The 13,152-nt window shown below is 42.6% G+C and overlaps 1 protein-coding gene across 2 annotated transcripts; it reads left to right on the top strand.

Moving 5' to 3' along the window:
• Positions 1–2,673: 2,673 nt before the first annotated feature.
• On the top strand, positions 2,674–9,812 carry LOC106579303 (syntaxin-4). 2 transcript variants are annotated; one of them, XM_014159109.3, is made up of 11 exons: positions 2,674–2,921; positions 3,836–3,940; positions 4,299–4,398; positions 4,728–4,802; positions 4,928–4,998; positions 5,113–5,221; positions 5,411–5,484; positions 7,578–7,715; positions 7,892–8,002; positions 8,085–8,173; positions 8,323–9,812. In XM_014159109.3, exons 1-10 carry the CDS (start codon positions 2,892–2,894, stop codon positions 8,160–8,162), a joined length of 891 nt encoding a protein of 296 aa, XP_014014584.2. In that variant the 5' UTR covers positions 2,674–2,891; the 3' UTR covers positions 8,163–8,173; positions 8,323–9,812. The 2 variants fall into 2 exon arrangements, with proteins under 2 accessions (XP_014014584.2, XP_014014585.2); XM_014159110.3 differs by having other exon boundaries at positions 8,085–8,201.
• The last annotated feature ends 3,340 nt before the right edge of the window (positions 9,813–13,152 follow it).

Genomic DNA, 13,152 nt, shown 5'->3' with positions numbered 1-13,152 from the left:
ACAGCTCACGACACGACGCTGCGCACTAGCGCAGTATGGGGAATGTAGTTTTGCCAACCAAACGTTGAGCCTACAACGAGACCATAGCTGTATTTCAGTGGTTCCCAACCTTTTTCGGTTACTGTTCCACTTACTGAATTTTGCTCTGCCCGGAGTACCCCCAAGTTCCTCCTCATGTGCATTTTACCAGTATAGTCTCATGAGTCTTCTCAAGCACCCTCTGTGGATAGGCCAAGTACCCCCAGGGGTCCTAGTACCCCTAGTTGGGAACCACTGTTTGATATGATACAGTGTTTAAAACAAGGTGAATCTGTTTACTTCAACCTGACAAAAACAAATGTAGCGTATACCCTTTGTCCCTTGTTCAAATTTAAAGTAATTCCATTGCTCTATTGCAGCGGTTCCCAAACTTTTATGTTCCGGGGGCCACCAAATCACTGCCCAAAGCTCTTGAGAACCACCAGTTGCAGAACATTAACATAAAATATTTAGTCAATTTAGTCAATTTTAGCAGTGAATGTAACAAATTAAAGGCCTATTTGCATTGTAAAAAGAAATCTGACATTGATTATAATACCATTAACCACTAATAACACACATAATACGACTAACTGTTACTATTTTTGGAAGAAAATTAATTGCAGAGCACCTGTGGTAGGCTACTCCCGTTTTTTTAATTTATTTTTATTTAACTAGGCATACCAGTTAAGAACAAATTCGTATTTACAATGACTGCCTAGGAACAGTGGGTTAACTGTATTGTTCAGGGGCAGAATGACATCATTTTACTTTGTCAGCTCGGGGATTCAATCTAGCAACCTTTTGGTTACTGGCCCAATGCTCTAACCACTAGACTACCTGCCACCCCATTACTTAGTTGAAAACCACTGCTCTATAAGTTACATTGAAAAACAAGAATTGAGTGAGATTTTAATGTTTGTATAGGCCAAGGTCTACTACTTACAGACCCCAAATGCCAAAATAAACCTTTTGTATTTCATTATGGGCAATGCAACCTACTTACAATGTTAGGTGAAATATGCATCTGAAACACCATATCAGACAATGTCTGAGTAACCTGGTTTGATACCTGTAGAGCCAGTCACACACATACCCTGGCGCATGTCCCTAGAATGTCCTTTAGACCTACATTGACCAATTTGGTTTGTTGATCGTATAATAAAGCATTCTGATAGTATAACTAGTTTAGGCAGGCCTACTCAGTGGAAAACTTGGATTCTGTGGTTTAGTAAGGCAAACAGCATCATCTTGTGGCTATGAAAGCAGAGTATCCTACCACACACAGATTCTTTAATCATTTAATTGACATAATTAGTGCTTAGCAATTGGCTGCAAAAGTCAGTGATAGCTTTTTACAGCAACACATTCTGTTCCCAATACAAAATATCCAAGGGAATATGCTGTCATCAAAGAAATTACTTTGGGTGCTATTCAGTTATTATTAGGCTACCATATCTGGGAATTTCCTCAGTACATGCATTATATTTCAAAACATTACTACACTGAGAACGTATGATTAAATTGATAAGTGATGTTGTGTTTTCTTAACCTAGAAATTCAAATTTTGGTTTTAATTGAATCGGATCTGATTTGGATGATCACAGTGTATTGTGTATTGTATCTATACCTTCCATCCTCTCCCTTTGTGGATTTGGAGGCCTCCTCGTAGATTGACCAAATTCAAATTAATTCAGTTTAACACCAAGGAATATTTCACTTGCTGTAAAGTCTTGAATTCCAAATTCTGAAGCCATTTTGAAAGATTGAAGCATCTGAAATAGATAGTGGGATGCATGTTCTTCTTATAGACACCTTATAGCAGGTGTTCCAATACTTTTTTGGCGAGAGACCCCATTTTGATATCAACATTTTTTCCCCACCATGTAAGAAAGTTATGTATTCAGCAGCAAAAGTTAACTTTTCTAATTGGGGCTATGACAGTCTATACATTTTTTGGACAGTATTTCAATCTGAAGGAAGTATGGTTTGAAGTGACTGAAATGCATCTGAAAGGTATTGTGAAGTTCAGAAGATCATCAGGCAATAATTGTGCATGATCTTCTGTGTAGAAAACAACATGATGATGATGTTTGTTTCCCTCCAGTCTGATTTAGTGCTTGGTCTTGTCCACATTGTTCTAATGAATCCTGAGCTTGTGGGCATTGTAAAATGAAACAGAAGACACCTATGTGTTCCTGGGAGTCTTATCTTTCAAGAATGGGGTCATAAAGTTAAAGCCACATTTGTAGGAAGAAAACAGAAACTGCTCTGTTTATTGCAAACACATTTAGCTGTTAGCGAAGGTTACTGACATACCCGCAGTTCTATGAACCAAGTGCAATTTTCTTTTTTCAGAGTTTCTCTCACGACCCCATTTTCAAATCAGGCAACCCCACATGGGGTTGTGACCCCTAGTTTGGGAAATGCTGCATTTTAGTCACCTTCAATTTAATTTCTCAGTTTGAAGGATCATTATGATCATATCAAGTCAATAACAATTTCACAATAGGTAATGGACTTTTGTTGTGGGGGTACAAAACATACAATGAAGCACAAACGAATTATAAATGTGACCATGTTTACAGCGGAGGGCAAAATAAACCAGCGTATTTAATTGACAGTCAAACAAACCAAAAAGCTCCAGTACGGTAGGTGGCGTAGCTATGTGTTCTAATGTGGGCTGTCTTTCTCTCTAAAATCCTAAAGGGAAGACTAGCTAGCAGTTTAGATTACTTGTTGAATGACACAAGCGCGAAAGTTATTTTTGTGTATGTTTTATTGCTCATTTGTACCAATTTTTCTTCACCTTGATATAGGATATCGTAATAATATATTCGTTAGCTAATACATTCCATTTGGACTGAGAAGAAATGCGGGACCGAACCAAGGAACTGGGCAATGTGAGTTTCAAGCTAACTTATGCTAACCAATACCAATTGGTACATTTGCAAGGGAAGGTTTAATGCAGATTTGTTAGCCATTTCTTATGTTATTCTTTATCTGGTAGTTAGTTATTAGTGCTAGCTACATTGCTTTTTAATCGGCGACTTTGCTAAAGTTAACTTACTTGTTAACCTTGCTAGGATAGCTAGCATAGCTAAAATAGTCTACACCCCAAGGATAGGCCAGGGGCTGTGTATTAAAAGTTCAATGCCGCACTCATGGGTTGCATGTTGGAATTACATGATAATGATGTGCAATAGAGCTCGTAGTCATAAAACCGGAAATAAATTACCTATGGTTCGTTCAACCATTCCGATGTGGGAACTTTTTTTATTTATTGTATTTTTTTTTTTATAGGTATTTTTCTTAAACTGCATTGTAGGTTAAATGGCTTGTAAGTAAGCGTTTCACTGTAAGGTCTACACCCGTTGTATTCGGCGCATGTGACAAATACAATTTGATTTGAAATGAATGGGAAAGATTGGAACTTTGGGATGAACGCCGAAAATAAGGTCTTTGTTAACACAGGTTTAGGAGATCTTATACGTTTTGTTCTATGATATAATATCATTCAGTTAACATGACCTTTATGAAATATGAAGCCTTTATGTGCTTGTTTTGTTTACATAAATACATCAAAATGCACAGTAAGTGATGTTAACTGATGATTATCTCATAGAACAAAACTATAAGATCTCCTAAACCTGTTTACCACAGACATTTTTTTCCACGTTTATCCCAAAAAACAAATTTTAAAAAAACATTAATTTCCCCATAGGCTTTGGCCAACGAGCCATGGCGGAGTTGGTGCCTACAAAATGTTGAGTATTGTGTCCATTCTTTCCCTCTCTTGCTCTTCCTCACACACCAGACCGCCGAGGCGTCAGACGAAGATGAAGAGGGCAGGGCACTTATGATCAAACCAGGAACTTCTACAGTGAAGGAGGAGAAGGAGAATGATGCTTTTTTCAAGAAGGTGAAATCATGCAACCTAATTCAACAGTCAAGCCGTCTGTTTGCATTTTATAATGACTTGCTGTCAGTTTCAAGTTATGTTGTTCTGCAGTACTTTTCTCTTGGCTTGTGGATGCCAAGCACAGGAACAGTTTGTTGTGTCAACATTAAAGTACTGTGCCAATGTGATCTGGCAAGTTATAAGCTGAAATACTGTCAAGTTAAAACCAGCAGCTTTTCTGTATGCCCAATTTACATCTTATGCGAAAACATAGGATGATGCAGAATGTCTCCTGGCCCGTTCTCAAGTGCCCCAAACAACCAAATTCACTGATTTAGCTCATCTTGCGTTAACCAGCCTGTTCATCCCTTCGTATCAGGTCCAAGAGATTCGAGAGGGGCTGGAGACGCTTAAAAAGGTGGTTTCTGACCTTCAGAACAAACAGAAGACCGTGTTGGGTGTGGCACTGCCAGAGGACGGTCAGTAGATCAACACTAATACATTGACCTTAGTGCTAATATGCTGTATGTAAATATATGCTATGGTGGTACTGTTAAGAGTTATGATATGCATAGAATATGTAATGTGAGCTGTAGCCTAATTAATCACTGCACCTCCATGTCTTGTCAAAAGGATCACATTCCACTAAGGTAAGTCTCTGTTTTTATCATTTTTGGTGATAAAGCAGTTGTGCTAATTATACAATTAGGTGCCATTATTCCCCTCAGGCTGTCTATTCTGAGGGATTAGTTACTCTGCCTGTTGACAGTTACTAAAGGTGATGTCGTAAGGTTTCTTTCTGGTTCAGGCATGAAAAGGGAACTCCAAACCCTTCGGGAACAGATCAAAACAATGGCAATGCAGATCCATAAGAAACTGAAGAGTGAGTATTCTTAACTGAAGTGACATGATCAGCTATTGACTATTGATCGCGGGTGTTTCGGTGCCCCCAGCGGATACACCTGAAGACAGAAATATCAGATCCATTGTTTAGTTTTTTTTTCACAGTCATTGAACCCAAGAAAGGAGAAGATGATGGGAAATACATCCCCATAAACCTAAGGATGCAGAGAGCCCAAGTGAGGCTTCTAATTTCAGAAAAATAATTAGATTTCATTCATATAGTTTTACCATAGGCTGCCATTAAATTAACACTTTTTCCATCCCTCTACTTCCTTTTTCTCTCTCTCCAGCATGGTGTCTTGTCTCGGGAGTTTGTGGAGTTGATGGGCCACTGTAACACCATCCAGGCTTCCTACAGAGATCGCAACGTGGAGAGGATACAGAGGCAGCTCAGAATCAGTGAGTCTACATCTATTACTGTCACTGTATGGCTGTTCAGAAAGGGGAATCGTAAGTGATTTCAACATCATGGATTTTTGTCTTCTGAATTCAAGACTGCAATGCAGAAGTTCATCCACAAAGGTGATTTCGTATGAAAATGAAATCTACCCAAAAGCAGCAACTGATAAGGTTATTATATCCCTCTAGCTGGCACCAATGTAACAGATGAAGACTTGGATGTTATGCTTGAAAGTGGACAGACTGATGTTTTCACACAGAATGTGAGTATGACTGACTGACAGATTCACGGACTGACTGAAACTAACCACAATTAATTAATGTGGGAAAACACCTGCTGGAAATCTCAAGTGTTTTCTTCCTCTTTTTGTTGGGTAGTATGCTATGACTTTTCTCTTACTCAATCAGGCTCTGTGTTTAGCTGAAAGACAAAAAAACATACAGTGCATTTGGAAGTATTCAGACCCCTTAACTTTTTCCACATTTTGTTACAGCCTTATTCTAAAATTGATTTAAAAAAAACAAAATAAAAAATCTACACACAATACCCCATAATGACAAAGGGAAAACTGGTTTTTAGAAATACCTTATTTACATAAGTATTCAGACCCTTTTCTATGAGACTTGAAATTGATCTCAGTTGCACTGTTTCCATTGATCATCCTTGATGTTTTTACAACTTGGAGTCCACCTGTGGTAAATTCAATTGATTGGACATGATTTGGAAAGGCACACACCTGTCTATATAAGGTCCCACAGTTGACCGTGCATGTCGGAGCAAAAACCAAGCCATGAGGTCGAAGGAATTGTCCGTAGACCTCTGAGACAGGATTGTGTCGAGGCACAGATCTGGGGAAGGCTACCAACAAAATTCTGCAGCATTGAAGGTCCGCTAGAACACAGTGGCCACCATCATTCTTAAATGGAAAATGTTTGGAACCACCAAGACTCTTCCTAGAGCTGGCCGCCCGGTCAAACTGAGAAGGGCCTTGGTCAAGAACCCGATGTTCACTCTGACAGAGCTCCAGAGTTCCTCTGTGGAGATGGGAGAACCTTCCAGAAGGACAACCATCTCTGCAGCACTCTACCAATCAGGCCTGTTATGGTAGAGTGGCCAGACTGAAGCCACTCCTCAGTAAAAGGCACATGACCGCCTGAGTGGAACTTGCCAAAAGGCACCTAAAGGGCTCTCAGACCATAAGAAACAAGATTATCTGGTCTGATGAAACCAAGATTGAACTCTTTGGCCTGAATGCCAAGCGTCACGTCTGGAGGAAACCTGGCACCATCTCTACGGTGAACCATGGTGGTGGCAGCATCATACTGTGGGGAGGTTTTTCAGCGGCAGGGATGGGGAGATTAGTCAGGATCGAGGGAAAGATGAACAGAGCAAAGTACAGAGAGAGCCTTGATGAAAACTTGCTCAGGACCTCAGACTGGGGCGAAGGTTCACCTTCCAACAGGAGAACGACCCTAAGCACACTGCCAAGACCATGCAGGAGTGGCTTTGGGATAAGTCTCTGAATGTCCTTGAGTAGCGCAGACTTCAACCTGATCAAACATCTCAGAAGAGACCTGAAAATAGCTGTGCAGCGACGCTCCCCATCCAACCTGACAGAGCTTGAGAGGATCTGCAGAGAAAAATGGGAGAAACTCTCCATATACAGGTGTGCCAAGCTTGTAGTGTCATACCCAAGAAGATTCGAGGCTGTAATCGCTGCCAAAGGTGCTTCAACGAAGTACTGAGTAAAGGGTCTGAATACTTGTAAATGTGATATTTCATACATTTGCAAAAATGTCTAATCCTGTTTTTGCTTTGTCCTTATGGGGTATTGTGTGTAGATTGATGTGGAAAAAACAACAATTTAAAACATTTTAGAATAAGGCTGTAACGTAACAATATGTGTAAAAAGTCAAGGGGTCTGAATACTTTCCGAATGCACTGTATGTAAACGGTAACGTCTGGGACGACGACAAATGTTTCTACATTCTCATGGGAGTAAAATGATGACAGATTTGTTTTGTTTAAGACACTCTTGATGGCTTGCACTGGACTACAGGTTTGAATTTGGTAAGCACTAATTGAGATGCCTGTGCTGTACAGGACATCCTTAGACATCTGTAACCTGTATAGTCGCCATAGCTGTGAAATAGAACCCCACGTAAATGGAACCCTTTTGGCCTCCACTTGCTTTAGAAGAATGACTACTTTAGCTGTAGTTCTCTTTTACTGGATGTGTTTTATGAGCAGTTAAATAGAAATGTGTTATCATTTCTCAGACATCACCCGTGTGACATTTTTGGGGGTCAAGCTTGAAACAACCTGATTGTAACATTTACACTCTTCCTCCTCTAGATCCTGATCGATGCTAAAGCCACTAAGCAGGCGCTGAATGAGATTGAGTCCCGGCATGACGAGATCCTCAAACTGGAAAGGAGCATCAGGGATCTGCATGACATGTTCCAGTACCTGGCCATGGAGGTGGAGGCTCAGGTAAGATTGTCACCCCAGGAGGACAGACTTGAGCCATAATACCTTTTCCACCCAAGTGTGCCCTTGTTCACTCCCCGTGAAAAGCAAATTTAATGAAATGGGCTTTGAGAAAGTTGGTTGGTGGAAACCTTAGTGAGGTGTTTGCTGAATTGACAAACTGTTGTTCTGTTGTGCAGGGGGAGATGGTCAACCGCATTGAAGCCAATGTCCTCAACTCAACTGATTATGTGCAGAAGGCAGTGGTAGAGACAGAGAAAGCTGCCACCTACCAAAACAAAGCACGCAAGGTAGGAATTAAAGGTTGTACTGCTAATTATTGGACAGGTTAGCTAATGAACGTTGATACTACCCCTCTCTCTCCCTCTACAGAAGAAGATATGGATCGCGTTATGCTGTGCCATTCTCCTCCTCATTTTAGCCATCTCATTGGCGATCACCTTCTCCTGAGATCCAGACATGTGAGTTCACTCTTGACGTGCACACGAGGTTTGCAAAAATTGCCATTTCATATATCATATCAACGTGTTCATTTACTGCAAATACAAAGCTTGGAAGTATTGGTTGATTAGTAATCAATACCTACTTTTTGTAATTCTTCCTTTTGCAGTGTCGTCTTCCCCTCTCCTGCCCTGGGACCTTGGAAAAAAAGACATGTCCTGTCTTACTGATATCACTGAACTTTTGACTAACACCACTCTCATATAGACAGACACAAACAATCAGTCTCTCATGTTAACTGCCCCACTCTCAGCGAAAGGCAATGCTGAAGGCTTTTTGGCCCCGCTCTGTGGCACTCATTTCCATTTAGGATGCCATTGAAGAAATGTGTGGACAACTCATTACTGACTCAACGTGCTGGACCCCTATGTATCCACAAGCATGGAAGAATGCAGTATTGGAACTGGCACTGATCAGATTTACTCAGGAAAACCCCATAGCTAAGGTGGTTATTTTATGACGTACAAAGCGAAATAACCTTTTTAGGGCTTCTTGTTTTTAAATGCAGATATAGAATATAATTGTATATCGCCAATTTTCTTACTTGTTGAGTAATTAAGACATGCGGTTTTATAAATCTTTCAAGATGTCTGAACTGGCTTCCATGTTGCCCCTGAAATTGATCTCTCCCATTAAGACAATATTGTCTGACCACTGCAATGAATGGCCCACTCCCATGTTATCCTATTTACATCAGTATTTATTTAGTTTGAATATTGTTGTGGAAGCTGCTATTTTAATAGTCTTGCCACAGCAACAATCAATGGGAATCCTTATAGTTATGGTGCCTTTTTTCCGTATGTGCTGATGCCGACAGCTCCCAAGGGCAATGTAGTGCACTCTTATTTTGTAAAGAAGGGATGGAAACTGCTGTAATTATTCAATGCTTCTGCTTCAAGAACACAACCATTTTTTTTACATCTGTATTTTTTCCCAAACAGTTAAGATCTCAGCCATGGTGCTTTACCCTAGCCTTATTGATCGGTGCTGACCAGCTTCTCCCTATAGATATTAGCTGACTTCACAAAAACAGGTCAGAAGTCTGTGTCATCAATCTGGATAGCCAGAGAGCTAGCAACAATGACAAGAAGCTGCCATGTGAGGAATCGTAGGTGCTTGTTCATGTCTTCTTTTGACGCCCATGCTGACCAACTGTAATTATGTATTTGAAAAACGCCTACATTTGCAGAATGAGCACTTACCTATATATATAAATGCAAAGATTTTAGTTAGTCAACATAAGGAAATCAGTGAATTTAAAATTCATTAGGCCTTAATGAGTGGATTTCACATAGCTGGAAATGCCCCAGCGCAAGGTGCACCTGTGTAATGATCGTGCTGCTTCATGATATGCCACAACTTTCAGGTGGATGGATTATCTTGGCAAAGAAGAAATGTGCACAACATTTCAGAGAACTAAGCTTTTTGTGCATATGGAACATTTGGTGTCTTTAATTTCAGCTCGTGAAATACGGGACCAACACTTTACAGGTTGCGTTTATTACATGGCTGTTAAATTTTGTATAAAACTTTCAGCTCATTTTAATGCAGAGTTGTTCAAATAAAATTGCCTATTGTGCTTGTATGGGTTTAACTGTTGCCCAGATTCAAGTTTGAAACGTGTGTGCCTCTTCTGCTACAATGTTCTGAGAGAAACGGTACAGTCCCCAGAATTACCTGGATAATCACAAGAGGGACATCTTGCAGATTTTATTGTAAAATCCAGTACCGTATGATCTCAAAAGCCATAAGATTGATATAAAGATAGGACTACATGGTACATTTTCCACATGCCAACCAGCAAAACAAATACTGCATGGCACCTACTGAGAAGATGTGTATAATACAAGTGTCATGCACAAACACATTTACACTTTATTTTGCAGATGCTCTTATAAAAAAGTAGGTTACACAACCAAACACCCAATACATTTTTGGTCTTTTTATTCAACTGTCATTTTGTCTTTCAAGTAAAACAATGTGGAATTACAAGGGAACAAAGGAATGTAACAAATTAAAGGGACAAATCAAGATAAGACCATCACCATATTCCACCCATTCACTCAAACATCACCCTGCCCAAAAACTGCTTTCACAATTTACTGAGCCATCTGCACCATTTTAAGTCCTTACATGAAAAAGGAACAATGAAATGATAGTAGAAATTCAGATTTAAAAAAATAAAGAATTTGGTAGCACTGATGCATAGGGTGCTTTCCTCGTGATTTACAGAAAGCATATCCTTTTTTTGTGACAAATGACAACTCGGTAAGTTCCACACCCCAACGTCAAGTACTTTACAAAGCAAACTGGGATCTCCGTCCACCCACTCGGCCAAATAGGCACTAATGTTTTTAATTCACTGATTCAATACCCTTTTAGTATAAACTTCATGAAATGTTGACCATAATGTCCGACTTTGGAAAGGTGAGGAGTTAAATCAAGGTTCTGCTCCCGTTTCTTTCTGCACTGCCAGTGAGTAAAATAATTAGCATCTTCGAGATGCATAACAAGCTTGAGAGAGACAGCCATATTTGGAGTTACATTGTGTGAGGTACCAGGAACGTAGTCGTAATGTGATTGAAATTGATGTAAAATACTACACCACAATGCACTCAAATGCTGAGGACAACATGTCAGATGTGCAAAGGAAAAATGCAGGCTGGATTTAAAAAGTCAGATGGACAGAAAATGACAAGATACAGAGACCTAAGCAAAGAGTAACTCCAGCATAGTGCAGCAAAGATCACATTTACAGATCTGCTCTCTTCCTGGAAGAAACCATAAAATATCCATAACTTATCAACAGAGGTCAGAACAGCTGACAAAATGTCCAGAACCCAAAAAGTCTAAAACCTTCAAACGTACGATACAACTGTCACTCAAAATATTATTTTGAATGTCGCATGAATGATTCCCATCGATAACCCTGGCAGAGGATAAAATCTGCATATTGTGCGCAATCTAATCCTCTCTCGAACACATCTCTTAGTATTCCAGTCTTTTTAAATGTTTTACAGTACATAGTGTGAACTAACAAATAACTCACTCGCACCCACCTCGTCCCAAAGTCCCCGGTGTGCAGTCAAGCCACTGTCCGTATGAAGTGACACCTTCAGGACTACAACACCTCACTTCTGGAAGGGCTCTACCATGGTGGCACCTTTCTCTCCGCAGACAGTCTGGCATCGCTAAGCCTGTCCCCAGTTGATGATGGCTGAACTGGAGAGGAGACCAGCTCTAATGTGGGGTGGGGGAGAGGGCCCAAGAGGGAGGGAGGTCACTGACCTGCACAACACAGTTCTGCTCTGGCCTCCGTCAGTGTAGACAAAGCAGCAACTTTAGAGGCCTTTTCCCCTCCGTTTTCCAGTCAGAATCCCTCACTCCCTCTCACAGTTTTTTAAAAATATCTTGTTATTCCATCATGTCTTGTTGTGTTGGGCAGAGGAAGAGCGGGAGGAGCGGGTGTTGGCGGCCGGTGTGCGGGCCTGAGCTGCTGCCATAGCCGCCACGCTGCGCAGCACCCTGTCCGGGGTGCCCTCTCCCGAGCCAGCGTTCCCTTCCTGTGAGAGCCTCTCCCGCTTCTGGGCGTGCCTCTCCTTTCTTTCCTTCCGGGTCTCCCTCCCCCGGCCTTCTCCTTCCTTCCTGTGGCTGCGCCTCCTGCCCCTCTCGGTGCTGCGTTCACGTTCGCTGCCAGAGGAGGGTGCTCGCGAGCTGTTGAGCCTGGGCCCGGTGCTCTGGGAGCTGAGGCTGTGGGTGCGCTGGCTGCTGCTGCTGCTCCGGCTACTCCCTCCACCATCACTACTCACGCTGCTGCAGGCGCTGTGGCCCCTGGACGAGCGAGTCTCCCTCTCGCCCCCCTCCTCTTCCTTCTCCTCCGAGGGCTTCTTTTTTTCTTTTTCACTCTCCTCCTTTTTGCTCCCCCTCTTGTTGTCTGTCTCCAGGGGTGGGACGAGGGCGCCAGGGCACTGGCGGGTGGAGCGGGCAGCGGTGCGGCTAGACTTGGTGGGGGTCACCTTGCTGATTCCTGCTTTGTTGTTGCAGTTTGTTTGCGGAGTGGCTGGTGCACTTTTAGATTTGGACTTGTGGTTCTTGTCAGAGGAAGCATGAGAAATGGCATTCTGCCCAGCAGCCTTAGCCGCAGGGTCTTTCCTGCTGCCAGGGGTGTCAACCCTGCCTCGCATGGCAAGGAGTTTGGCTGCAGCGTTCAGGGCTGAACACCTCTTTCCCAGGACCTCTGGCTGGGGAGGAGTAGAGGGCACGTTGTTAGACTGGGGTTTACTCTCTGGGGTGGGCAGAGGACCAGAGGATTTCCGGGTGACCCTCACAGAGGATGTCTCGCTGCCAGACTCCCCAGTACCGGTGTTGTTGGACACAGTCCTGCCCTCCCGTTCAGAGCTCCTGGCGGGTCTTCTTCTCCGCCTGTTGCCCTCTCCATCCCCCTCCTTCTCCTGCCAGCTCTGGGACGAGCGGGTGAGGAGGCGCTCTTTCCTGGTTTCACAGGGGTCCGAGTCTGAAGAAGAGGACCTGGACTGCCTCCTCCGAGTGGCGTTGGTGGACTCTTTCTCAGTCTTCCCCTCTCCCTTCTCTGGGTCAGACAGAACCTCTCCTCGCCTCCTCTTGGCAGGTGCTCTCTTCTCTGCACTCTTCTTGTGTTGGGCTGACCGGGTGGGATTGGATGTGGAGCACACCGAGGAGGGAGAAGAGGAGCGCACAGACTCCTGACTGCTCTGGCGACTGAGAGGCCTCTTCTTGCCGGCGGCTTTGTCATCTCCGGCACTCTCCTCCATCTTCTGCTTATCTGTTTCCTCTGGCCGAGGAGCCACTGGAGTCTCTGGGTCAGCAAGTGAGGGAGTGGAAAGGACAGTGTCTTTGGCTTTAGGAGAATTCTCCACTTTCCTCTTTTTCGGTTGAGAGTCACTAATCTCCTCTTCTCCAT

The sequence above is a fragment of the Salmo salar genome, chromosome 19 (assembly GCF_965601325.2).
Source record: "Salmo salar chromosome 19, fSalSal1, whole genome shotgun sequence".
Classification (NCBI taxonomy): Eukaryota; Metazoa; Chordata; class Actinopteri; order Salmoniformes; family Salmonidae; genus Salmo; species Salmo salar.
The sequence above is the reverse complement of the archived record's forward strand: the minus strand, read 5'-3'. Positions and strand labels throughout refer to the sequence as shown.

Bases quoted from the DNA above. Each gene is read 5' to 3' on its own strand.
- LOC106579303 (XM_014159109.3), top strand. From the start codon at position 2,892: ATGCGGGACCGAACCAAGGAACTGGGCAAT. The intron at 4,803-4,927 runs GTGAGTATTCTT...TTTTTTTCACAG, and splicing joins GATCCATAAGAAACTGAAGA to TCATTGAACCCAAGAAAGGA. The intron at 5,485-7,577 runs GTGAGTATGACT...TTCCTCCTCTAG, and splicing joins CTGATGTTTTCACACAGAAT to ATCCTGATCGATGCTAAAGC.